The sequence below is a fragment of the Ictidomys tridecemlineatus genome, chromosome 14, assembly GCF_052094955.1.
Source record: "Ictidomys tridecemlineatus isolate mIctTri1 chromosome 14, mIctTri1.hap1, whole genome shotgun sequence".
Lineage (NCBI taxonomy): Eukaryota > Metazoa > Chordata > Mammalia > Rodentia > Sciuridae > Ictidomys > Ictidomys tridecemlineatus.
In genome coordinates, this window is record NC_135490.1 from 8,530,587 (window position 1) to 8,558,152 (window position 27,566).

General features: G+C 35.1%; 1 protein-coding gene across 1 annotated transcript in view; it reads right to left on the reverse strand.

Moving 5' to 3' along the window:
- Positions 1–3,367: 3,367 nt before the first annotated feature.
- The window catches only part of Esco2 (establishment of sister chromatid cohesion N-acetyltransferase 2), a 30,775-nt gene continuing 6,576 nt past the window's right edge, over positions 3,368–27,566 (reverse strand). The window contains exons 4-11 of the mRNA XM_005337246.4: positions 27,224–27,317; positions 24,075–24,132; positions 20,836–20,962; positions 20,040–20,171; positions 16,483–16,572; positions 15,428–15,571; positions 10,755–10,930; positions 3,368–6,187 (exon numbers count right to left, since the gene is read on the reverse strand). Coding sequence (XP_005337303.1) covers positions 6,055–6,187; positions 10,755–10,930; positions 15,428–15,571; positions 16,483–16,572; positions 20,040–20,171; positions 20,836–20,962; positions 24,075–24,132; positions 27,224–27,317 — 954 coding nt within the window. The 3' untranslated portion in view covers positions 3,368–6,054. The remainder of the gene's footprint in view (positions 6,188–10,754; positions 10,931–15,427; positions 15,572–16,482; positions 16,573–20,039; positions 20,172–20,835; positions 20,963–24,074; positions 24,133–27,223; positions 27,318–27,566) is intronic.

The window sequence follows — 27,566 nt, forward strand, 5'->3', positions numbered from 1 at the left end:
TGGCTATAATGTTAAAAATTAAAGTGCCAAGAAAGCAGATTAAAAAGTTAATTAAGAAATCTAATGTATAATTTTGTATCCTGACACTCAATAGTGTTACCATCCTCATTCTGACTTGTATATTGTGTCTTTGCTATATTAACAAAGTGCCCATTCTCAATAGGAGGATTAGCAGTTCCTGTTTATAAGCCATAAAGCATCAAGTGGATTAAAAAGAAAAAACAAACTGATACTTTTCATTGAAAAGTTCCAGTTCCTATAGTTGGAACAAAATAATCCAGCATGCTTCCCCCCCACCCCCACCTTTAGTCTGGGTAAGTCAACACAGGATTATAGCAATTTGCTACCAACTTCAAGAAAATGGTTTTTATTCTTATTCTAGAACTATGTCTCAGATGTAAACTTATTTTGTTTATGTGCCCTCATTTTCAAGAGCAACCTGTGACTGGGTTGACACAGCAGGACTTTTTGCTGAATAACTTAGCAAATTAAAACAGGTGGCTTTCTCACCTAGAGAACCTTTGCCTTTACTACCAGTATAAGGCCTCTGGAAGTCTGTTTGCATCTGTAAAATGGAGATAATTAGCAGCTGCCTAGAAAATGTTAATTTTTCTTTCATGTCTCCTGGTTCTATTTGTTTATCAGAATAAAAATAACAAAGGATCTTTAATTGAAAATACTATATGTAAAAACTTAGGTTCAGGAAAAAAAAGTGCTTATAGCTTTAAATGCTATATTAAAAAGGCTAGAAATTCAGTGAGCCAAGTACATAGGATAAACAAAACAGCCTCCTATTTTAGATTGCTGTAACAAACTATCATAAGCTAGGTGGCTTACAAACAAACTTCTTGGACTTTGGATAGAGCTCACTAGTACAGCTCACTTATTTAGTGTGCTTGAGACCCTGGGTTAGGTTCCTGATACTGCAAAACAAATTTCAATTCTGGAAACTGGAAAGTCCCAACATCAAGGTGGTGTCTTAGTGAGGATCCATTTCCTCATAGATGGCACCTCTGGTCCTCAAATAGCAGAAATGGGCAAGGCAACTCCCTAAAGCTTCCTTTGTAAAGGCACTAATCCCACTCAGGTCTTCATCCTCATGAGCTAATCACATCCCTGCCAAGCCCCACATCTTAATATCTATCACCTTGGGGATTACAATTTCAACATGTGAATTTTCAGAGGGCACATTCAGCATCTACTATCTCCTTCCCATTAGGAAAAGAGATTAACCAAAATGTATAATAAAACAATCTATCATACGTAGAAAACTTAAAACAAGCCTAACAGAAGCAATACCAAGTTGAGTGTTTAAAAATACTAATAAAATTGATAACCTATAGCAAGACTTAACTAGAAAGGAAAAAAAAACACATATAATGAATGAGAAAAAGGAAACTGCAGAGCCTACAGATTCTCATTCACGAACACATGAAAATCCTAAACAAAACACTAGTGAAATCAAGCATCAAAAACATCAAGATCAAAATTTCTAAAAATTTTTTAAAAATTTCTTTCTTGTAAGGGTATCCATATCTACAAAGATGCTATTGTAAACATATTTAATAGAAGTTTTGAAAGATTTTCCTGTGAGATGAAACAAAGATACCCACTACCATCTCTCACGAAACCCTGTAATGGACTAGAGATCTTAGACAATATTTTAAGAACAAGGAAGATTCTAAAAGAAGAAATAATTAATTCATAGATGGTGAGTTGTATACACAAATAATTAGATTTTGAAGATTACAAAGTCAATGTAGAGAAGTCAGTCATATCAGCAAGTATGAAACTTTAAAAATATACTATTAAAAATATCAAATCTAAGTGATGTATGACAAAACTATAAATGATTTGAAACTAAATATTAGAAGTTTTTGCAGGCAAGAGTAAAAAAATTCACCTTTTTTGGGGACAAGTTTAATATGAAAATGTACATGCTGGATGTGGGGGAACACACTTGTAATCCCAGTTACTTGGAAGGCTATGGCAGGAGAACCCATGAGGCCAGCCAGGGCAACAAAGCCTTGTCTCAGGATTGGCTTGTGTAAATAATTTCACAAGCTGTGATTTAGGGACTGTCCCTAGTTGTTTGATACTGGGCCCTGAGGTGATTAAGTCAGGTAGTTAATGGTCCTGAATTTGACCAGCCAATGATAAAGTTGGTTGGTAGAATGGGCTCTGGATTAGCTGGCCAGCACTGAGAGTAAAGAATTGTTTATCTCTAGTAATTTGCTAATCCTGGGTGGGAAAATCTTACTGAGTAAGGCCCTGAACACAGGGGAAAAAGAAAGACAGTTAATATAAACAACCTCATCATCTTGGGGGAAGATTTCTTAAGAAAGCATCAATCGTCAAGGAAAAAAAAAACAAAAACACTGATACATTGAATGACACTAAAGAATTTCAAGATTAGTAACAGAAAATTAAAAATATAGCTGTGCATTGTGGCACATGACTATAACCCCAGCAACTCAGGAGAATGAGGCAGAAGCATCAGAAGTTTGAGGCCAGCCTCAGCAATTTAGCAAAACTCTGTCTCAATATAAATTTTAAATAAATTAATTAAAAAGGAATGGAGATGCAGTTCAGTGATAAGTGCCCCTGAGATCAACCTCTAATACCAAAAAAAAGCCACAAAATAGAAGAAAATATTTCCAACCCATCAAACTGACAATATATATCTTGAATATGTAAACAACTAAACATCAATAAGTTAAAGACATAAAAGAGATAAAAGGGCTTGAATAGTCACAACCTAAAATTGCACATCAACAATATGGAAAAATTTTGTTCTCATGATGAAATATATGACACTAAAAATGAATTATAGCTACATGCCACAATGTGGATGCATCAATTTATAGAAAATTCAAAATATACAAAAAGTGTCATGTGAAATGCTAACTGCAATTTGAGGAAACTAAAGAATTAAGAGCATAAAAAAATGACTTCTAAGATGCTGGCAATTTTTTTTTTTTTTTTTAAAGAGAGTGAGAGGAGAGAGAGAGAGAGAGAATTTTTAATATTTATTTTTTAGTTGGCGGACACAACATCTTTGTTGGTATGTGGTGCTGAGGATCGAACCCGGGCCGCACGCATGCCAGGCGAGCGCTCTACAGCTTGAGCCACATCCCCAGCCCCCAACTGGCAATGTTTTTTATTTTTTAACCTGGGGAATTGAAGGTATTTGCTTTGTAAGAAACTCACTGTTGAGTTGTAAATTTCAAAATAAATTTAAAAAAATACTCTGATTTGCAGAAAAGTTGCAAAAAAGAGTTCCACACGCCTCATACCACACTTCGCATAATAACATTTTACATCACTACGGTATTTTTGCAATAATCAATGAATCAGTACTAAAATCCACATTGTTACTAAGATTTATTTATTTTCACTTATTGAACTTTTTCCATTTCAGCATCCCATTTGGGATATCCCATTACATTTAGGAGTCATGACCCCCTGGCTATGATAGTTTCTCAGACTGTTCTTAATCACTTTGACAGTTTTAAGGCACACTGGTCAGGTATTCTATAGCATACCTCATCTTGTACATTCTAGGCTCATCTCGTACATTCGTTGCCCCAACTCTAGAATGAACCATTTCTCCAAGGACCTCTTGTTCTTCTTTATAGAGAAACCAAGATCTGGATGCTAGAAGTGCTCACTGCTGTTGGGGTCTCATTGCTATGAGGCCCTTTCAGTGTACTTTGTACTTGCTTCTCCTATTAATACTTTAAAAATATTTTTTAAAAAACTACAAAACCAGCAAAAATTATCAACAGAAAATTATGACATGCACTAAAAGTAGAAATGAATCCTTGAAATACAAGTCTAAGACATACCCAAGTGAATGGAGTTGCAAAAGAACTGTGTATGTATTTAATTAACCTGAAGTAATATTTTTACTTATACCCAAAGAATTATAGAGAAGCTGCTTTTTAGGGTTATATCTATTTCCATATCATCTAATCATTTTTTTCCCAAAGAGCATCTACTGTTCTTATAATAATAAACAATTTATCAAAGCATTCAATTGAATGATAGAACAAATGGAATGTTAAGAATTTTAATCAGATTCATCACACAAGCAAGCAGCAGGGCTGGGGATATAGCTAAGTTGATAGAGTGCTTGCCTAGCATGTACAAAGCCCTGGGTTCAATCCCCAGCACCAGCAAAAGGAAGGGGGGTAAAAAAAGCATTGAGCAAATAAAATAATGTTAATAAAAATTTTTAAATAAAATATTAATTTAAAAAAAATCAGCAGTGCAGAAAATAGCATTAAAATGTTTTTGTAATTACACACATTTTAACACTTTCACATTCCTTTTGGAACCCAGGTTTTAGAATTTGAACCATGTTAACTTACAGGCAAATAAAAATTATAGATTAACAGGTTTTACACAAATTGGGAAAGTACTTCCTCAAATTCTTATGGTCAGATACCAGTTCAATGATTTTTAAGAATCAAAACAATCTGAATAGTTTTTTGCTTTTCACTTATGTATTCAAGAATAATACTACAAAAATGTGTGCACATGCTGGGTAGTGGCACACACCTGCAATCTCCAGCAGCTCTGGAGGTTGAGGCAGGAGGATGGCAAATTCAAAGCCAGCCTCAGCAAAAGTGAGACCCTGTCTCTGAATAAGATACAAAATAGATCTGGGGATGTGGCTCAGTGGTCAGTAACCCCTCCCCCACCCAAAAAAAAAAAAAAAGTGTGTACATTTAAGTGTGTGGTATTTTCATAACATTGACATGTTCTCTGGTCCACCAGCTCAGATATATTTATAAACCTTGATTCTGTTACCACAAATTTTGAAGAGGCTTTTGCCAGATATCTGAGTGAGAACAAGTGAAACAAAAAATAAACAAAAAAAGTGAAACCAAAATAATCATCTAATCCAACTAGGATCCACTATGTTAATAACTTCAATTACCAGAAACAAGTTCCCTAAAGTTAAGTAGCAGTACCCGCATTTTCTTTCTTTTGGTACCAAGGATTGAACCCAGAGGTGCTTAACCAATGAACAACATCCCCAACCTTTTTTTATTTGAGACAGGATCTCACTAAGTTGCTTAGGGACTCACTAAATTGTTGAGCCTGGTCTCGAACTTGCAATCCTCTGGCTCAGCCTCCCGAACTGCTGAGGTTGTTGGCATTCACCACCGCGCCTGGCAGTATGGCAGTACCTGCATTTTTATTCAACAAAAATTACAATAGTGTAGTCACTAAGTATAATTTTGATTCAGTGTGATGAAAAATGTGCATTTGATTTTCAAAAAGATTAAAACATTAAGATATAGAATTATGTTCTACATAAATGAGTACAGGATATCTTACTCATTCCTTACCATCTTTTCTAACAAGAAATTAAAAATGCTCTCTTTAGATGAGTTGCTACAGATAAATGCTTGTAAAGTGAGAATTCTGAGGAGAAGTCAGAAATTCCACCTTTAAAAATTGGGTATGTAAATTACTTGCCTGGATTTAGATTTGCCTCCTTCCTTCTGATGTAGTATGATATAATCCTGGACTAAAAAAGTACTGCTTTATTTTTTATTTTTTTTAAATATTTATTTTTTAGTTCTCAGCGGACACAACATCTTTGTTTGTATGTGGTGCTAAGGATCCAACACGGACCACACGCACGCCAGGCGAGCACGCTACCACTTGAGCCACATCCCCAGCCCCAAGAGTACTGCTTTATAAAAGATAACTGGCCCCACATCTGCAGAAAACCACCAAAATAAGGTGGTCAATATTCTTATGGGGTCCAGTTATAAAGTTTCATAATTAAAAACTCAGAGTGCTAAGTATATTATCCAAAGATTTTTCCTTTCTTTAAATTCCCAGATAATTTTTGCCAAATTTATCCCTGAATTTTCAACACATAAGAAACAAAACTATGGTGTGTGTGTGTGTGTGTGTGTGTGTGTGTGTGTGTGTGTGTGTGTGTGTGTCTGGGCATTTCTTACTTTCATATTAATTTATATTATAAGAAGCTATGTGAATTTATCCATGTAGTAACTGCTTTTATAGTTGGCCTTAACTATTAAAATTGTACACAAGGAAATTAGGGGTGTTGCAGTACTTGGTTGCAAATAACTTGCCATCTGGTGTTGGGTCAGAAAATGCTATTTCATTGGTGCTGAGAAAACAGCCAAACATGAAGCAATTCCTAAAAAAGAGAAAAAGATAATTTAACAATGAAAGCAACTTAGTATTCTGATTAAACACTAGTACAATTTGAGTAAATACTCTTGATCAAATCAACCTTATTTCTGCTAAGCGAGAAAATGCCTTAGATTTCAGAGATGGAAATTGTATTTCAAAGATGAGAAAATAGGTCCAGAAAAAAAATTCTGAGAAGCAAAGGGAACCACATAAAAACAGAGCTGACTTTTGGCTGTCCCTAACAATGAACAACTAATGTGAGATTGCTAGTGCTAATTAAAAGCAACATATAATTAAAATAAAAAATAAAAATAACATCACCAATTTTAACAGTTACTATTCTTCTCAACTAAAATGTACAATAGAGAGCTTTGAGAAAGCAAAAACAAATCTGCATGTTGAGTACAACTCTTTCGGATCCTGCTCAACTAAGATTAAAAGTAAAAATGAGGGCTGGGGATGTGGCTCAAGCGGTAGCGCGCTCGCCTGGTATGAGTGCGACCCGGGTTCGATCCTCAGCACCACATACCAACAAAGATGTTGTGTCCGCCGAGAACTGAAAAATGAATATTAAAAATTAAAAAAAAAAAAAAAAGTAAAAATGATTAAAGAGTTCAACCACATTGAGGAATGTTCTATAAAATAACTGGCCTATACTTTACAATTCTTCAATGTCATAAAAGACAAAGGAGGGCTGAGAAACTTCCAGGATTAAGAAAGATGATGATTAAAGAAACATGATAACCAAATGCAATGTGATTCCAGACAAGGAGAGGTATATGCGGCAGTGAAGGACATTTGAAACAACCGATGAAACTGAAACATGGACTATCAACATTACATCTTCTAGCCAGGTACAGGAGTATAAACCTGTAATTCTAGTTATGTGGCAGGCTGGGGCAGGAGGATGGGCAAGTTACTAAGCAAGACATTGTCTAAAAATAAAAAGAGCTGGGAAAGCAGTTCAGTGGCAGAATGCTGATCAAACATGTATCAGGCTCTGGGTTTGATTCCCAGTGCCAAAACCAAACAACCAGATACATTTGGAAAAGCAAATGTGGTAAAATAATAACTTGATGAATCTGAGCAAAGGTATATGAGGGGGACCAGGTGTGGTGGGAGATGCCTATACCAGCAACTCAGGAGGTTGAAGCCAGGGGATTCCAAGTTCTAGACCAGCCTTAGCAATTTAGGGAGACCCTGTCTCAAAGCTAAAAAATTTAAAAAACTAAACAGGGTTGGGTTGGGGTTGGGGGTGTAGCTCAATGGTATAGTGTCCCTGGGTTCAATCCTCAGTACCAAAATGAAAAACAAAATTAAAAATATACAAGGGTTCTTTTCACTATTCTTGATACTTTTATTTCAGAATGAAAAAAAATTAAAGAATTAGGTTCAATTAGAATATATAAGCATTTAGTACACTAACTATAATTGAACACAAAATTTATTGCTAAACTTCTGGGAGGACTCAAACATATTGTCACCTGTATAGATGAAAGAATTCAGACTGAGGCTTTTTTACATGCAAAACTATCAAATATGTTATTTATACCTTCAATTCAGATATGAGAAAAGATATTTTTCCAAATGAATGTTTTCTAGCTCCTATGAGGGCATTTCATTTTTATTCAGTATTCCTTATAGACAATATTGCCTTGTTACTCAAAGTATGATCTGCAGACCAGCAACATTTAGCATCACCCAAAGGCTTAATAAGAATGCAGAGGGCTGGGGATGTGGCTCAAGTGGTAGCGCGCTCGCTTGGCATGCGTGCGGCCCGGGTTCGATCCTCAGCACCACATACCAACAAAGATGTTGTGTCCACCGAGAACTAAAAAATAAATATTAAAAATTCTCTCTCTCTCTCTCTCTCTCTCTCCTTTCTCACTCTCTCTTTAAAAAAAAAAAAAAAGAATGCAGAATCTCAGGCCCCACTCCATATCTACTGAATTATAGTCTGCATTTTAACATTCCCAGGCAATTCATATGGATGTTTAAAGTTAAAAAGCATTAGACTATTGTTCAGTGGAGGCAGGTTTGATTTTGGTATTCCTCGTATCCAATTTATCTATCACTTAAAATACAGGTTGAATATCCCTTTTCTGAAGTGCTTGGGACCAGAAGTAGTTCAGATTTCATGTTTCTGGATTATAGAATATTTGCAGAGATATTGTTGAGCAACCCTAATCCAAAAACCTGAAATCTAAAATGCTCCCAAATCTAAAACTTTTCAAATATTACTTTTTACTTTAAAAAGTTTCTGATTTTAGAGGATTTCAGATTTTAGATTAGGTTTCCTTAACCTGTAAAGGAAAATCATTGGTTTGCAACTATAAAAATTATTATAGACACCCTATTTTCTAACCGATCCTTCTATAAATATGTGTGGTTCACTAGGATTATGGCCCATGATGGAATCATCATAGTGGTTTGCTTTTCATTCCTTAAAAGTGGCATAGTACTCAGACTAGGCACACTGGCCCACACCTGTAATCCCAGCAATGTGGAAGGCTGAGGCAGGAGGATTGCAAGTTTGAGAAAAGGCTCAACAACTTAGAAAGACCCTGTCTGAAAATAAAAAATAAAAAGGACCTGGGTTCAATCCCTGATACCAAAAATTTAAAAATTTAAATTTAAAAAGCAGCATAAAACTCAAAAGGTTTGAATAGAGCTCTTCAAAGTGTGGTTGTTGGTTTTTAATCTGCTATCTATCCATGAGATATATGTAGAAGAAAATGTTTTGAAATTCATCCTTCTTATCCAGATTAGGTAAATTAACAATAAACCTAGTCTGTCATGTTAAAACCTTAAATATCAATTTGCAGGGTTAAAGGGTTTGCACAATTCAAAATGGAGAATCACTAATTTAATCTTTTATTGAGGTATAATTCATATACCATTAGGTCTCATACTTTAAAAATATATAACTATGAGCCGGGCATAGTGGTGCATGCCTGTAATCCCAGCAGCTTGGGAGACTGAGACAGAAGAATTGAAAGTTCAAAGTTCAAAGCCAGCCTCAGCAACAGTGAGGCACAAGCAATTCAGTGAGACTCTGTTGCTAAATTTAAAAAAATACAGAATAGGGCTGAGGATGTGGCTCAGAAGTTTACTCCCCGGTACAAAAAGACAACTCGGGTTTTCTGTAGTCACAAAATTATTTATCACCACTATATAATTCCAGGTCATTTTTTATCCCCCTATATCCATTGTATACATTCTCTATTCACTCTTCCCTTAGTCCCTATAAACCAAGAATATTTGATGTCTCTTATCGATTTGCCTATTCTGGCCCTTTTGTGTACCTATAATATAACGTTCAGAAAACAATCAACACGATGTTTTCAAGGTTCACCCATATTGTACCATGAACCAGTTACTTCATCCCTTTCCATGGTTGACTAATAAATACTGCATTGTTATTGTATGAGATATGCTTCGTTCCCCACTGATTTCGTTGTTTATACTTATTTGGCTATTATGAATAATGCTGTTATAAACCTTCCCATACATGGTTTTGTGTGGACATATGCTTTCATTTCTCTTGAGCATATACCCAGAAGAATTGCTTGGTCATAATAATTGAACTTTTTGAGAAACTGCCACTGTATTCCACAGCAGCTGTATTACCTTACATTCCTACCAGCAATGCACCAGGGTTCCAACTTCCTCCACATTGTCACCAACACTTATTTTCCTTTTTAAGAGAGCCTTCCTAGAGGGTGTGCAGTGATATTTCAGTGCTTTTGGTTTTGCGACTTCTCAGATGTTAAGTATCTTTTTACATTCTTATCAACTATTCGTATTTCTTTTTTGAAGAAATGTCTGTTGGAATCTTTGACCCATTTTTAAACTGCCTTTTCATTGTTGCATGGTAAGAATTCTTTTTATATGCTGGATAATAGATCCTTAGTAGAAAAAAGAATTGCAGCTTTTTTCCTCTCATTTTTGTAAGTTGTCTTGCTAATTCCCTTTTTAATTATAACTTTAGTTATAGTTATTAATTATAGTTATAAATTAGTTTAATTAATAGTTATTATTACCTAGACACATGTAGTCAATAAACATATGCAACTTCTGTACGTTTTAAAATTTCCATTTTGTTTATATCAACTATATTTATTGAAATATGATTTTGTATCAATTGAATCTAATAAAAATTTGATATTGTATTTTCTTCCTTTATTCAGTCAGTACCAGGGACTGAACCCAAGGCCTATGCATGCTAGGCAAGTACTCTTCAACACTAAACTACACCCCAGCCCATATTTTCTAATTTTGTATTTCCATTTCATTTGTCTAGCAATCAATTTTTATTTTATTTTATATAGTCTTGGGTCTGTGATATATCAAACAGGTCCTTTATCATAGGTAGTTTAAAAAGCACTAGCCTGGAATGTTGAGTATCTAGTATTTTTTCCCAGGTTACTTGATGTAACCCAACTTTGATAGTATAATGGGAAGTGTTTTGCCAACATCCTTCCTTCTGGTTCATGAGCCAGTATTTCCTAGTTCTAGGAAAGCTAAAAATCCAAGGTTCAAAGTTAAGACTCAATTTATGTTTTTCTTACCTGACAGTATCCACCAGACGTCTTGCAATGCGCTTTCTTCTCTGCAGTCTGAAAACCCAGATTCTACTTATCCCACAGACTGCAGGTTCAGGCACATTTGAACATTGCCAAGCTCTGGGAGATTCTTTAGAGTTTGAGGATTCTGGGCCACTTGGTTCAGACAAGAGACGGAAGGCCTACAATGATATACAAAAGCATCTATAGCTAAAAATAGATGAGCTTACATTTCTTTAAAAAAAAAGAAAGAAAAAGAAAAACCTCCTGCCAGGCATAGTGGTGCATGACTGTCATCCCAGCATCTTAGGAGGCTGAGGCAGGAGGATTGTGAGTTCAAAGCCAGCCTCAGCAAACTTGGTGAGGCACTTAGCAATTCAGTGAGACCATCTCTAAATAAAATATAAAAAATGGCCGAGGATGTGGCTCAGTGGTTAAGCACTCCCGAATTCAATCCTCAGTTCCAAAAACATTTTTATAAAACTAAAATAAAAAAATTCCTAAGTATACCAAAACAAACCTAATGATATGAAGTTAATCATGTCTCCATCAAAAATATTTAAATCATTTGAATGTGTTAAATTCCTCTCCATTTAAGTCACAATACTTGCATGAAAATTCCTTCTTTTTGATTAAAAGCTCTGTAAAATCCAAATTTCTGAAGCACATAAATTTTCCCAATCCTCTCCATGCTAAAATGTATATATGATAGCCTAAAGAATTGAAGATTTTCACATGCTAACTCTGAAATTTGGTTACTATTTAAATTTTAAAAAAACTTTTCATTTGAAAATAGAGATCCACAAGAAGATGAAACAGCAGTATAAAGAGGACTTATGCATCCTTCACCCTATTTCCCCTAATGGTTACATCTTCCATAACTAAGAAATTAACAGTGATACAATGTGTGTATCTTTTTTTATTGAGTTTAAAAAAAATAAATGACAGAATGCATTATAATTCTTATTACATGTATACAGCACAATTTTTCATATCTCTGGTTGTGTATAAAGTATGTTGACAATAATTCCTGTCTTCATACATGTACTTTGGATGATGATGTGTATCACATTCCACCATCCTTGCTAATCCCAATGTGTGAATTTTTATTCCATTTCAAAGATATTATATTCATTTAACCACCACCACAATCAATACACAGAACTACTGCATCGCCACAACTGTTCCTCTTTGTAACTCTGTAGAATCATATCTACTTTTCCCTTCCACATGCCTCACTCATTCCTAGCATCCACTAATCTGTTCTCCATCTCTATAACTGTTATTTTGAGAATGCCTTGTAAGTGGAATCATACAGCATGTGACCTTTTGAGATTGGCTTTTTTAACTCAGCCTAATACCTTTGAGACCCAACTCATGGTTATACATGTCAATAGTGTACTCTTTTTAATTGCTAAGGAACATTCCATTGTATGGATGTACCACAGGTTGTTTTTTTGTTTTTTTTTAAGAGAGAGAGAATTTTTTAATATTTATTTTTCAGTTTTTTCAAGGACACAACATCTTTATTTTACTTTTATGTGGTGCTGAGGATCGAACCCAGAGCCCTGAGTGTGCCAGGCGAGCACGCTACCACTTGAGCCACATCCCCAGCCTTTGCGACTTCTTTTCTACCTAGTACTGGAAGTTTTAGGCAGAACAGTTAGGCAGAAAAAATAAAGACAACCAAATCAAAAGAAGTTATTTCTGTTTGCAGACAACATGATCTTATATATAGAAAAACCTTAAAGACTTCTCTAAAACACTGATAAAATGAAATTACTACACACAAAATCAACATGCTAAAATCAGTAGCATCTCTTTACAATAAGAATGAACTATTTTAAAAAAAAGAAAACAATCCTATATACAATGATACCAATAAAACTATAATACTTAGGAATAAATTTAAACATGGGAGTAAAAGAACTATACACCAGAAACTACAAAACACTAATGAAAAAAATTAGAGAGGACACACCTAAGTGGAAAGATATCTCATGTTTATGAATTTGAAAATTATTAAAATATCTATATTGATAAAAGCGATCCAGATTCAGTGCAATCCCTATCAAAATTTCCAATAGCATTTTTCACAGAGAAAGCAACCCTAAGATTCACAAGGAACCAAAATGACCCTGAATAGCCAAAGCAATCTTTGAGTAAAAAGGGCAGTGAGAGGTATCATACTACCAGATCTTGATATATACTACTACAAAATTATAGTAATCAAAACAGAATAATATACTGGCATAAAAAAAAAGGCACTCAGAGCTGGCTGGAATTGTAGCTCAGTGGTAGAGCACTTGCCTAGCCTGTTTGAGGCCCTGGGTTTGATCCTCAGCACCGCACATAAATAAAATAAAAGATCCATTGACAATTAAAATATATACCAAAAAAAAAAAAAGCACCCAAACTAATGCTAATGGAACACAACAATGTACCCGAAAATAAATCCAGGCATTCACAGTCAAATGATCTCAACAAAAGTGCCAAGAACATACAATGGAGAAATGACAGTCTCTTCAATAGATGATGCTGGGAAAACTGGATACAAACATGCAGTAGAATGAAACCAGACTCTTATCTTACACAGTATGAGTCAACTCAGAATGGATTAAAAACTTAAAAAAATCTGACATTGGTCTAGGCAATGATTTTTTGGATATGACTGCAAAAGCACAAATAATTAAAGTAAAACTGGGTATAGACGATTACTTCAAACTAAAAAGCTTATGCAATGCAAAGAAACAGAGTAAAGAGAAAACATACAGTTGGAAGAAAACATTTGCAAGCCATATATCTGATAAGGTGTTAATATCCAATATGAGGAACTCAATAGCAAGATAATAAACTGATTATAAAATGGGACAAGAATTAAACAGATATTTCTGAAAAGACATACAAACAGCCAGCAGATATATAAAGAAATATTCAACATCACTAATCATCAGGGCAATGCAAACTAAAACCATATTCATATATGTTAGAATGATTATAAAAAAGACAAAAAGATGCTGGTCATGGTGGCCCACACCTGTAACCCCATTTACTCGGGAAGCTGAAGCAGGAGGATTGCAAGTTTAAGGCTGGCCTCATCAAGTTAGTGAGACCGTTTCAAAAAAAAGGGACTACAAATGTAGTTTAGTAATAGAACACACCCATCAGTTTGACTCTAAGTACCACATAGCCACATATATATACAAGACAAAAGATAATACATGCTGATAAAGATTTGGAGAAAAGAAAACATGTTCACTGCTGGAGGGAATGTAAACTATTATAGCCACTACAGAAAAGAGTACAGAGATCTCAAAAAGGAAAAAAAAGGACTACCGGGCTGGGGATGTGGCTCAAGTGGTAGCGCGCTCGCCTAGCATGTGTGCTGTCCGGGTTCGATCCTCAGCACCACATACAAAACAAAGATGTTGTGTCCGCCGAGAACTTAAATAAATAAATATTAAAAAAACTCTCTCACTCTCTCTTTAAAAAAAAAAAAAAAGGACTACCATGACAGTGATCCCATTTCTACAGGGTACACACCTAAATGAAATAAAAACCATATGTCAAGAGATATCTGTATTCCGAGATTTCTGAACCACAACTTTACACATATCAGGCCAAGATATGGAATCAACCTATGTGTCCATTAATGAATGAATAAGGAAAGAAAATGTGGCGCGCACACACACACATTGGAATACTACTCAGCCATAAACCAAGATGAAATCCTGTCATTTGTGACAAAATGGGTGAATCCAGAGGATATTACGCTGAGCAAAATCAGTCAAGCACAGAAAGACAGATATGTATGATCTAATTTAATGTAGAAATCTAAAAAAGTTCATAGAAGCAGAGTAGAATGGTGGTTGCCAGGGGCTAAGTGGTAGGGGATGGGAAATGTAGTCAAAGGGCACAAAGTTGGATTTAGACAAGATGGTTAAGTTCTGAAGATCTATGGTATATCATGTTGCATGTAGTTAATGTACACCTAAAAATAGCAAAGTAAGCAGATACTCAATGCTCTCATGAAAACATAAGTGAGGTGATGAAGTTAACTGGCTTGATTTAGCAATTTCGTAAACTGTTCATCTCTCAAAACATCAAATTATATGTTGTAAATATATACATTTTTTCATTTGTTAGATATATCTTAATAAAGCTGATGAAGGGAAAGAAAAAATATAAACCAGCCATTTTTCTAAAAATATCTAACTCAAAGAGAGACTATATGTTTTCTAGAACACTGCTACCCAGTATCTAAAGATTCTAATTAAGGGGCTTGGGTTGTCGCTCAATGGTAGAGCAGTTGGTAACAGGAGTAAGGCACTAGGTTTGATCCTAAGCACCATAGAAAAAAGAATGAATTACAAAAAAAAAAAAAAAAAAAGAAAAGATTCTAATTAAGGGCCAGGTAATAACAGGTAATAACTTGGGTCTACCTATTTGCTTATCTAAAACCACTATACTTTATCCAGTATGGTAATGACTACATGGATATACTTACTTACTCTGCTTATAAGGCAAATGACAAATATAATGTAAATAACTTCATTCATCCCCATGGTCAAGGAAATTTTTAATAAGAAAAATCAGGTAGCAGTTGAAAGGCTTAGAGACTTCTCCCAACTACTTTATTTTGCTCAAAAATTATGCCAGTAATTTAAGATATACCATACCTGTTTGATGGGCTCGGCAACTAAACACCCAACGACTTTCTTTTCATCAGATACAAAGAGGAAAGTTTTGGTTTTGTTGGGACACTTGGGAACAACTTGCTGGAAGCCCAATTCATGATCAGCAAGTTCTTGGACATCTTCTACCTAATGGTGTTAACAATCAAAAAGGTGAATTTGTTTTAAAAAGTACAATAAACTACATATGCTTATCTATATAAAATGTATGTTTACTATCATCTTAGTCTTTTTTATCTCTATTTCCTAAATTGTATCTTTCTCCCCTAAATTTATACCCTCTCAAAATTTTACTATCAATTCATATGTCTGGTACTTCAGCAATAGGGCTTAAGAACCTATTTAAAAGACACTTTTAGCAGAAGTTCAGAATTCTGGGGGAAATAAGGAGTAGGAAGCACCCAAACAGATTTGTTTTAGCTTTATTCATTTTTTGTATTGGCCAACACCAACCCAAGAAAAACTGGTAATAACAATATAAGAAACAGACTTGGGGCCACTAATTTCAACACTGAAAAGCTTAGTTAATTTTTCACAAGTAGATGATGAAGATAAGAGATAAGTTGTAGAACCTTATGTGGTTTCTTTAATTCCAACTGACATTCCTTTATTTATCTTGTATAAACCCCTACTAAAGTCATTTTTAACCTATGAAGTCCCAAGTTTTCATTCTATGACCATTTCAACGAAAATGATACAAATGCATTAAAATAGGTTGGAAATCATAATTTAGAGTTTATTATATAATTTATTAACAATAATATTTAATATCAGTAGTACTAATGAATACTATCACTAATCATACACCTATTACTTTTCTCAAAGAAATAGAACTCTAAAAACAAATTTATTTCAAAGTTACCATAGGTGTATATTTGCACTCAACTCGGGTTTTTTAGGAGTTCCATAAGTGGGACAACGGAACATAATGGGTGAAGCATGTACCAAAGAGGCTTACCCACCAGCAAAGTGGTTCACACTTCAACAGAGATTAACTGTGTGGGAAGTGAGGGAAGAATAGAAAAGAGAATGTTCCACACCTTTCTGAGAGCATAAGCTGGATCACGTGGCAGGACCAATACAATCTTCCCATCCCAAAACTCTGCTACTACCCGTTCTTTTTTCCAGCCCTGTCAAAGGGAGGAAAAAAAAGTTAATTTGTGAAAACAAAAGATATTAAATAGTTTGACCCAGAGGGGATAGAATGCCAAATACCAAATGATATAAAAAAGGATTAAATCTAATTAAAAGTAACATACTCAAAAGAAAGATGCTTACTTATAACAAGTGACCTCAATGGGCTGATACTCTGTTGGGAGACGATGAATATTATTTGTTAGAACTAAAAGCAAAGCCAAATGAGAGCTCTTGATGGGATCACAGAGAAAGAAATGCCCAATCACTCAGGGTGGGCACATGGGCAGTAGGCCAAGCTAACTTCTAAGGGAAGGTTTAATAAGAGTCTACTGGACCGAGGAAAGACAAATCTAGACAATAGAGGCTCAAGTTCAAGTGCTTTCTCCTATCAGTAGCTCAGCACAGATCTCACCCAATGCATCTTAGTCAGCTTTGTAGAAAGGGACACCAGCACTTCACTGAGCTGCAGAGGCCCACTTTTTCAATCAGGAATTTCCCATCCTTACATTTCCACCCAAGTGGTTCGGCCCCCATCCCTGTAAGTGTGTAGAACATTACAGGGTGCATAGTGCTGGTCATACGTCTTACACATATTCCCTCAGTGAATCCTATCTTCCTTTTTCACATATGCACAACAATGTCTTTTTCTGTCCTTTTACTTGACAAGACCAGAGGCTTACACATTTCAGTCTTAGTTGTGCTTTAGCAGGTGGACCCAGTGTTTATCTCAACAGTGTTATTAAAGCTATGAGGCACTTGACATGTTTTTTTTTTTTCTTTTGAACCTTAATTAAGATTTCAGCAAGCATAATGGGGAGGGTGGCCATTTCAAGATAAGCTCACTAACCAAATAAACAAAGGTACTGTTTAATGTCATTGAAAATCCAAGGCTCTGAATTGTCTAATATAGCGATTGGCAAACTTTCTCTATGACAACATCAGATGTAAAACAGAAAACAGCAGTGTTGTGACTGATAGTAGAATTTTTAGGATAAATTTAATTAAAGATCCACATGCAGAAAACTACAAAACCCTCCTGAAAGATATAAAAGACATAAATCAATAGAAAGGGATATTAAGTTCCTAAAGTGGAGGATTAACCACAAGAAAACAACATTAGTTTACCAATTTCAATCAAAATCCCAAAAGATTTTTTTATTTGGGGATAACCTGATAATAGGCCCATTTTATAATTTGGAATAGGAAATGTGTAGGAAAAGATGACATTTTTAAAGAATAAAAAAACACTTACCTGGCCAGACATCCAGGGTATGAAACTACATTTAAAAGAGTATAGGACTAGTACAAGAACACTACTAACAGGCCATTTATATATATAGATTAAAGGTGACATTGGCAATTAGTGGGAAACATGAACTAACCTAACAATAATGTTGGCACACTTAGCAATCATAAGAAACAAAAGTAAGTTAGGATTCATCTTTAATGCAATGTCTTAAACATTCCCAATGGATTAAAGATCTGAATAATAGAATTTATAGCTATATAAGTATTTTAAGAAAATATAGGAAAATCTTTTCATGAATCTTGGAACTGACAATGACATTCCTTATTTTTTGGTCCCTGGGGATTGAACTCAGGGACACTCAGCTACTGAGCCATATCCTCAGCCCAATTTTATATTTTATTTAGAGACAGGGTCTCACTGAGTTGCTTAGCACCTTGCTTTTGCTGAGGCTGGTTTTGAACTCCCAATCCTCCTGCCTCAGCCTTCCAAACCACTGGGATTATAGGCATGTGCCAAGCTGAGAATGACATTTCTGACTTAAGAAATGCAGGTCAAAATAAAATCAAGTAATAATATTTTCTTATATATGCAAAAATTACCTCTGGAAGATATACAGATGAAATTGTCAATGTTGGACCCCTGCAGATAGGGGACCAGTGTACACAGAAGGAGTAGGAAGAAATACTGTTCAATAAATAGACTTTTTATCTTGTAAATTTTGAACCACGTGAAATTATTACTATATCAAAAACATAGTTGAGCTAGTCATGGTGGCACACACCTGTAATCCCAGTGGCTTGGGAGGCTGAGGCAGGAGGATTGCAAAATTCAAAGCTAGCCTCAGCAAAAGCAAGGTGCTAAGCAACTCAGTGAGACTTATTTTTAGAAAAGAATCCTCTGGCTAACGTATAGAAAGCAGATTATAGAGGGCAAGAATTTAAACATATATAAAGGTATATAGATGCACACCTACACACATTCCCCGTTATATATTATATACACATGTATAGGAAAAGCTGAAGCCAGGTTAAGGAGCACCTTAACTGCTGGTGGGAATTTTCTTTTTCTAAAAGTATGAAGAATCATATAAATCTATGCATTAAATTATTCTGGGCCAGTGTGGTAGTGCACACCTGTACACCCAGCAACAAGGAACCAAGGAAGGAGAGTCACAAATTTGAGGCCAAACTCTGCAACTTATCAGGACTATCTCAAAAAAAACAAAAAGGGCAAGGGATGTTGCTCAGTGGTAGAGCAACCCTGGGTTTCTGGGGGGAAAGGAAAAAAGGCAACAGAGCAGTAGGAGGACTATGGAATCCAGGGAGGAAGCTGTTTCAATAAACCCAGCTCCCCCAGAGCTCCTCCTGCCCAAAATCCCAATGACAACAAATAACCTAAAAATATTAAAAAAGCATGAACTATTGTGTGTCGGGGTGGTAGGGGCACTCGTATTTGACTAGTAGTGGGTACAATCACAAAGATGAAGCCAAAGATAGGATGTGTTTGAACTACAAACATGCTTCATAAAGAGGTGAAATTGCCCTCTCAAGAGGGAAAAAAGGGGCTGGAGATGTGGCTCAAGCGGTAGCGCGCTCGCCTGGCATGCATGCAGCCCGGGTTCGATCCTCAGCACCACGTACAAACAAAGATGTTGTGTCCGCCGAGAACTAAAAAATAAATATTAAAAAATTCTCTCTCTTTAAAAAAAAAAAAGAGGGAAAAAAGCCTAAAGAAGTTGTGGAAGGCTGTTTTACCAAGGTTTTCTATAAAGAAGAAATTGCTGCTACATGAAGAGGGAGAGAGGCTCTCCTCAAGTTTTATATCTTGACTGTTGAACTCTGCTCAGTAGTCAGGGATAAGGTTATAAAGTGCTTTTTCTACCTAGGACAATGCTCACCTTAGACTGGTATTATAAATTTGAAACTGTACTATTAAAAGCTAACTTTAAGAGTGGGATGTAGCTCAGTGATAGCATATCTATCTATCTACCATACATAAAGCCCTAGATTCAATTCGTAGCACTGGGGGGAAAAAAACAAAAAAAAAAACCTAACTTTTTAATAGTGCCAGTCTCTCAAATTTTACAGATAAGAAAACTGTAGACAATGAAATATTTATTGACATATAGGCCTTTCAATATTTAATGAACAGAAATGTCTCTTTCAAACCAGTTTACTTTCAGAACAATTGAAAAGAGTATCTTTGACTCACTGTATATTTGATTCCCTCCAGAAATCTGTGGTGATACTGGACATGCTGCATTTCATCTTCTGGGTTGGAAGCAGTATAGATCATGCCACAAGATTTACAAATAGTAGCACCAAAATGTTTCTGACCTGCATCCTGCAATAGAAGCAGGGGAAGAAAGCAAAATAGAATGAAGAGACCTAAAAACACAATAATCTCATCAAAGTAACAAAATTTTCTCTTTGAGTGGACAGTGTAAAAAACACATGATTCTTTACTAGACTCAATAGTTCTAAGGAGTAAGAGTAAGTTACAGAACATAGCTAAAATGAACAATGAAATTTTTTTCTTTTTTCGATACTGGGGATTAAATATAGGGACACTCCTAGCAAACTTTCTCTATGACAACATCAGATGTAAATATTTTAGATCTTTCAGGACACACATGGTTTATTACATACTCTTTTTCCAAACCTATAAAAATGAAACAACTACTTTTAGTTTACAGGTCATGGCCTATGACCAGTTTGCCAAGCCAAGATCTAACTCAACGTACCTATTCCAATTAAATTTTTTGCTGATCAATAATTTTTCTTAATTGGAAACAACTCATTCATCAGCCTTCTACTAAAATACTAGCATTGCCCAACACTATCAGTTCAAGTTTATTGACAAGCATAAATGTAACCACTAGAACAAAATTGACATTTACAAAATTCAGAATATCTATAACCCAAGTTACTATGCTAAGATAAAAGTATAACTTTATGTTATACATGCAAAAGCCACATGTGAGAAGCTGTGTTTCAAATTTACTCACAATGATGAGCTGGGCATTTGTTTCTTTATTTGCATCTCTGATATTCAGATTTTTCTGTATGTTGGTCTGTTTCAAGAAATCAGTACAGCTGATGGATCCCACAGAAGACTGTTCTTCAACGAGAGATCTTCAAATGGTAGGTTGATAAATATTACATAAAGATGAGAAATATTAGGGTCAGTAATGCATTCCAGGGAACAGAACAAGTAGTGGAAGTTTTAAGACTTAAATCTTGGTTTCTAACAGCAAGCCCAAGGAACTTTTCTCACCAGTATCAGATGCCATTGGAGAATCACTTTGGAAATTGACTTCACCTTGCTTTATCAAACCCAAATACTTACCCATGTAAGAATAAAGAAATCCCTGGGGTACCATAGCAAATAAGTGGATACTAAAACTGAATCTCACGGACCAACAAGCAACCACAATCACTAATGTATTAGGATCCAACAACTTTTTACTTGGGTACTCTTCCTCATGACGAGAGCAGTATCCCAGTACTTGGAAATTTTAAAGAAAAAGAAATTTTATTTTTAATAAATGTAATGAAGCTATCTTTAAGCATTAGGGAAAAATGTTGGGATTTGGCTCATAAGGCCCTCAGACTAAATCCCACAACCAGATAGATACATTTTGGTTGTTTCATATGGTATTCAAAGCTTTGGATTAGCCACCAGTATTTTAAAATCTAGAGAATTCACTTAAAATGTATATTCCCAATATTTAAGAGATACTAAAAGATCACTAGTTCTCTATTCCTTTAAAGAATATACTAGTCTGGGTGTGATGGTACATGCCTGAAATCCCAGTGACTCAAGAAGCTGAGGTGAGCCACTGAGATGACGATGGTTATGTTAAGCTGTGTATTCAATTGTGTATTATACCCCTGCTGTCCTCCTAGGCCTGCTACTTTGGAGTTCTCTTGGGGATTCCTGGAGAGTTCGCATTGGTTGGGGAAGTGCAGGAGGAGGGATTTTCCGATTTTCTGGTTGGTGGTTGCTGGAAGGGCCGAGTGGGGGGTGTTCGTGGGGGGTGTTCGAGGAAGTTCGGGCAATAAAGGAGTTCCTGTTTTGAACCTACAAGCTCCTCGTGGAGGCTCCGTTATTTTGTGCCCAGCCAGACTGCGGCAATTTCAAAGTCAACCTCAGCAATTTAGCGAGGCTCTCAATAACTTTGGGAGACCCTATTTCAATAAACAAAAAGGGTTGGGGATATAGCTTAGTGGTAAAGCATTCCTATGTTCAATCCCCAAAATTAAAAGAAAAAAAAAACAAAAACAAAAACAAACCTACTAGTTGGAATCAAATAGCACTTGTACTTTCAAATGAAGCATGCATTTTCCAGTTGGTCCAGATTCCTGCCCAGCCTGGCAAGGTCTATAGGTATTGAGTTTGTAATCTTTGCCTTTTAATGAAAGGATTCTGGTTTCCCAGGGACCAAAAGGTATAGAAATTGTCAGAGAAAAGTAAAAGTAAATTGTAAGGGGGAAAAAAGAAATGCCCAAAACAAAAATGTTCAAATAAAAAAACTGACAAATAAGAAAATGGAAAAAAACCACAACTATTTAATGCTTATTTAAGTCAAGCTATCTTGTTATCATTTGAAAAGGTAAGGTTTTCAAACTGATTGTGACAAACCTATACTAACAAATTAATTTTACGTTACAATCAGTACAGACACACAGCTAAAAGAGTTTCACTAAATACACTTGCTATAGAGATACAGCATTCCAGTTAAAAAATGCTGGATATGACACTCTTAAGAGGGTGTGACAAAAGACTAAATTGGTTGCTACCCACAGTATGAAAAACATTTGCTAGGTCAACGAGGTTAGTGGCTCTTGTGCCTTATAAAACCTTTGCTATGTAGTTCTCCTTGGCCCTTCATGCATGATTGCAATCTCTTCACTTCTGTCTTACGAACTATATTTTATCTATTGTATGTATTTATTGACCTTATTATATTTATTTGTTTCAACACTTTTTCTCTTACAACCATAATTTCCTTGATAGCAGGACCATATTTATCTTTACATCTCCAGAACTCAGAATAAGTTCAAAGACACATAGTAGAATCTTTCTAAGTGTTTGTTAAATGAACAAATAAAACAAAAATAAAAAGACAATAATGTGAGACTATGTACCTGGAGAATCTATAATCTACTGAAGTAAAATAGATTAATCTATAAGTAATTGCTGAAATCTGACATTTTGGAGCCTACCAAAAAAGTAATTTCACATGATTCAACCAAGAGTATCCCAGTAACTCTTCTTGCTAGATTAAATTACTTTTATCAGCTGATTATGATAAAGCTTCCATCTTCAATGAGTCATGAAAGACGACAACGCAGGTAAGAAAAGGAAAAGGTGAGAAAAACTAAGAACATGACCTTTGATGGGGAAAAGTTGCCCACCCACACAAATCTGAGGCAATTTAAGGTAAGGTGCTCTATGGATAGAAGAACTTAGCTAGGAATTTCCTTCCTTAACATCTAGTTATTCATCATCAAAACGAGAGAGAAGAATCAAAGCTGCTTAGGAAGAGGATGTCCAGACTATAAGAAACTTCTTTATTCAGAGCTCTTGCCCTATCACGCTCTCTACCCATGCATGCCTTTCCTCACTGCAGTCTTTAGATCTGAACAGGACAGTAAAAGTTTCAGCTAGGATATTTACAATAGCAGTAAGGTCTCAAGTTACTTACTCCTCTGGCCAGTCATCTATAAAATGGGACAATAATGGTTCCTATATTATGAGGTTGTAAATGCACATTAAAATTTTAGCGACTATTAATCTATTGTTACCTATGGCAGGCAATAGAGGCTAATGGGATTTTGATTCAGACATGTCTTCTAGTCCTAGCTCTAGCACTGAATAACTGTGCTATTCACTAAAATTCGTGGCTTAAGTACTAAGATTTCCTCAGCTAAAAAATGGAATCAATAACAGTATTTACCTTTTAGTTTGTTCTGAAACTGATAGATATGAACAACTTATTATGGGCCCCATATTATATAATAATATTAACAATTATTATTATTCAAATCTATAAAGACCTTTTCCATCTCTAAACTCTAAAATCTTATGAAACTTCTAAGAAGCTGATTTCATTTCCTGTTCTTAATATTATTCTCCTATTCCCTTAACAGTGAAGAAAAAGTACTCTCCAAATTAAATAGCATAAGAAAAAAAGACTTGTACAACTAATAAAACTTGGATCAAAATAAGAACAATTTCTACCTTTTTGTATTGACTGAAGACGCACTGAAGATGGGATAAACATTGGACTCCAGAGAAACTGGCAAGGAAAAAAAAGGGCAAAAATTTGTATTACCAAATAAAAATCAAAGCATTAAACCCTAAAATTTTAAAGGTTAATAAAACCAAAATATTCATGTTACTTAACCTCAAAACTTAACCATAATAAAGACAGTATGTACTGGCAAAAGGAGACAAATAGATGGGTCAAAACAGAGAGACCAGAAATAGACCCACAAATAGATTCAACTGATTTTTGATAAGGAGGTAAAGGTAATTTAATAGAGAAAGGATAGTCTTCAACAAATAGTGCTGGAATTGGATGTCTGCATGCAAAAAAAAAAAAAAAAAAAAATCACACATACTCACATCTTATATAAAAATTAAGTCAAAATGGATCACATATCTCAATGTAAAATACAAAGGGGTAGACTAAACCCTATGGCACTGGACTAAAGTTGGACATAGCAATATGAACTCATGCTAATATGTACAGATGGAGATGATGGAATCATGGGTATGTATCTTTTCTAGTTCTGTCTGCTCAGCTGGCCTAGAAACAACAACACTCTAATAGCAACAAGCACACAGAGTCCAGATCTTGGTTTCTACCACTGTGCTGCATCTCTAGCCCTCAGATCTTGGTTTCTAAATACCATTCTCCAATAAAAGTAACCAGGGTTCTGTGTAAGAACTTGATGATTCCAGTGCTGGGGTGGGCAGGAAAAATACAAGAAGAGCCTAGTATCTTGTAATGTTTAGAAAAAAGGAAATGCTCAAAAGACAAAAATATAAGACATGCCAAAGAGAACCGCGTTGAAAAGATCCCAATGGCCAAAGATGAATAATTTGAGCCCTAAAATAAATAATGTACTAGATTTAAACCCCAAATGTAAAATATTCATGAATATATAATGACATATATCCACAAGTTTATTTAAGTGACTGAATATACAAATTGAGAAAGAATAAACTTCCTTACAGTAGAATTTCAAATAGTATACAGTTATTTTAATCCCCACTGCTTCCTGAAAGGGGAGCCTAGACTTAGTGACTAGCTTTCAAAGACTAGAGTATGAAAAAGAAAAATGTTATAGAGGAGAAACCTGGCAAACATGACCTGAACCTGGTGATAAAGACTAATGGCACCAGTGATGTCATGTGGCTATCATGTACCCCTGATATGCTGGTAAAAAGCAAACTTTAACCTTGCATTGAAAAACAGTGCTCTGGGGCTGGGGATGTGACTCAAGCGGTAGCACGCTTGCCTGGCATGCGTGCGGCCCGGGTTCGATCCTCAGCACCACATACCAACAAAGATGTTGTGTCCGCCGAGAACTAAAAAATAAATATTAAAAATTCTCTCTCTCTCTCTCTCTCTCCTCTCTCACTCTCTCAAAAAAAAAAAAAAAAAAAAAGAAAAACAGTGCTCAGGTAAAAATGGGAGTTCATAACCCACTTGAATCTAATGTATGAAATATGATATGTCAAGAGCTTTGGAATGTTTTGAACAACCAATAAAAATGAATAAATTAAAAAAAAAAGAAAAAGAAAAACAGTGCTCACTCATGCTCTACAAATAAGGCTAAGATAGGCAAGTCTGATCTACTCTGGTAAGTTACTTAACCTAAGTCCATTTCCTCATTTATAAAATGAGCATAACAGAATCTATATCCTAGGTTTGTAAGAGAATACAATATTACACTCTAGTTACTGTAGTTATTTGTGTAATACTTTGATGACTTTTGCCATATCCTTTTCTATCTGTAAGATCTTTATTTGCTAAAAATTTTTCTTTAAATTGACTTAGATAATATACCACAAGTAATTTATTTATTTAGTTATTTATTTTTTGAAAACCAGGGATTGAACTCAGGAGCACTTGACCACTGAGCTACATTCCCAGCCCTATTTTGTATCTTTCTTAGAGGCAGGGTCTCACTGAGCTGCTTAGAACCTCACTTTTGCTGAAGCTGCCTTTGAACTTGCAATCCTTCTGCCTCAGCCCCTGAACTGCTGGGATTACAGGCATGCACCACGATGCCCAGCAAGTAGTTTATTTTAAAAGAAAAATGTATGAATATTTAGAAGACATTATTTTTCTGTTATATCTTCTATTAATTCAGGGCAGGGGGGAACACAGAACTTTTACTAAATACTGTCTAGGACATATTCAGCACTCAGTAAATACTAGTTTTTAGCTTTATGTCTCAGAATTATAATGAACAATTATTCTATGTATATTAGATCTTCTAAGGGATGTTGTTACAGATTATATCTTTATTTTATTTCTTTTTATGAGACATTTTCTCACTCATCCAACATGTCTACTTTTAGTATTTTCATTCACTTTCAAATCTATAGATATAACCAATGAGATGAAATTACCAAAAATGCTAATTTCTCTCTCTCTCTTTTCCTTTTTTTTTTTTTTTTTTTTGGTACTGGGGATTGAACTCAGGGACAAGTAATTAAAACTTCTAAGTAAATAAATAAAAACTCAGGGGATTACAGGTGTGTACCACCACGATGGGCTGATTAATTTATTTATATTCTCATAGTTTAGTAAATACTGTTTAGCAATGTCACTGTAAGTTAATGAGAGGGTTTCAAAACTAAGAGGAATTTAAAACCTCTTACTTTAAGGATCCCTTCCCAGATCACATAGCTAACAAGCACTAGACCTAGATAAGAGCCCAGGATTGCAGGGTCATTTCTATGGCTTAGTTCTGCTCACAACTAGGCCTGATCCCAGTTACAAAAACCAAACTGTTTTACTCCTTTCTACTATTTTGGGTAGAAGACAGGGTATGATTTTATTATCCCACCCTGCAGAGCGCAAGTAATTTGGCCACAGTTGTTTAGTATTCATTTTTTTTTAAATCTATAGTTTTGACTTAAAATCTCCCGTCTTCTGCTTTTCAAAACACACTGTTCTACTAGACCACAGAAACACTGTACTACTAGACCACAGAAAATAGAGCCAGAGAGAAAAAATAAAAAGATACTAATAGGAGGCACATTAGGGGGAAAAAAAATCCAGAAAATATTTTTATATGAATTTCACATTGACACATATAATAAAGAGTTAATACAAGTATCTAACTCATCTGAAAAATTTTCTTACTTACCTGTCTTGTTCTCACCAAGAGAATCTTCTGGTGAAAAATGCTTATTTTCATCAAGTTTATATTCCTTTGAAGAAACTACTTCACCTAATGAATCCTGAAAATAATAATCAAGTAAAAAAGTAAAGAAAATCTATAATTCTTAGTTGTTTTCTATTTAGTGAGTGGATCCTAACAAATGTTTGTAAAAAAAATTAGTGCATTATGAATTACATTGCACAAAGTGATTTTTAAGTCTTCAATTTTCAGTCTACATATCACCTTTTTAAAAGTCAGAGTACAGGGCTAAGGATGTAGTTCAGCAGTAGAGCCCTTTCCTAATATATGCAAGGTCCAACATCAATTC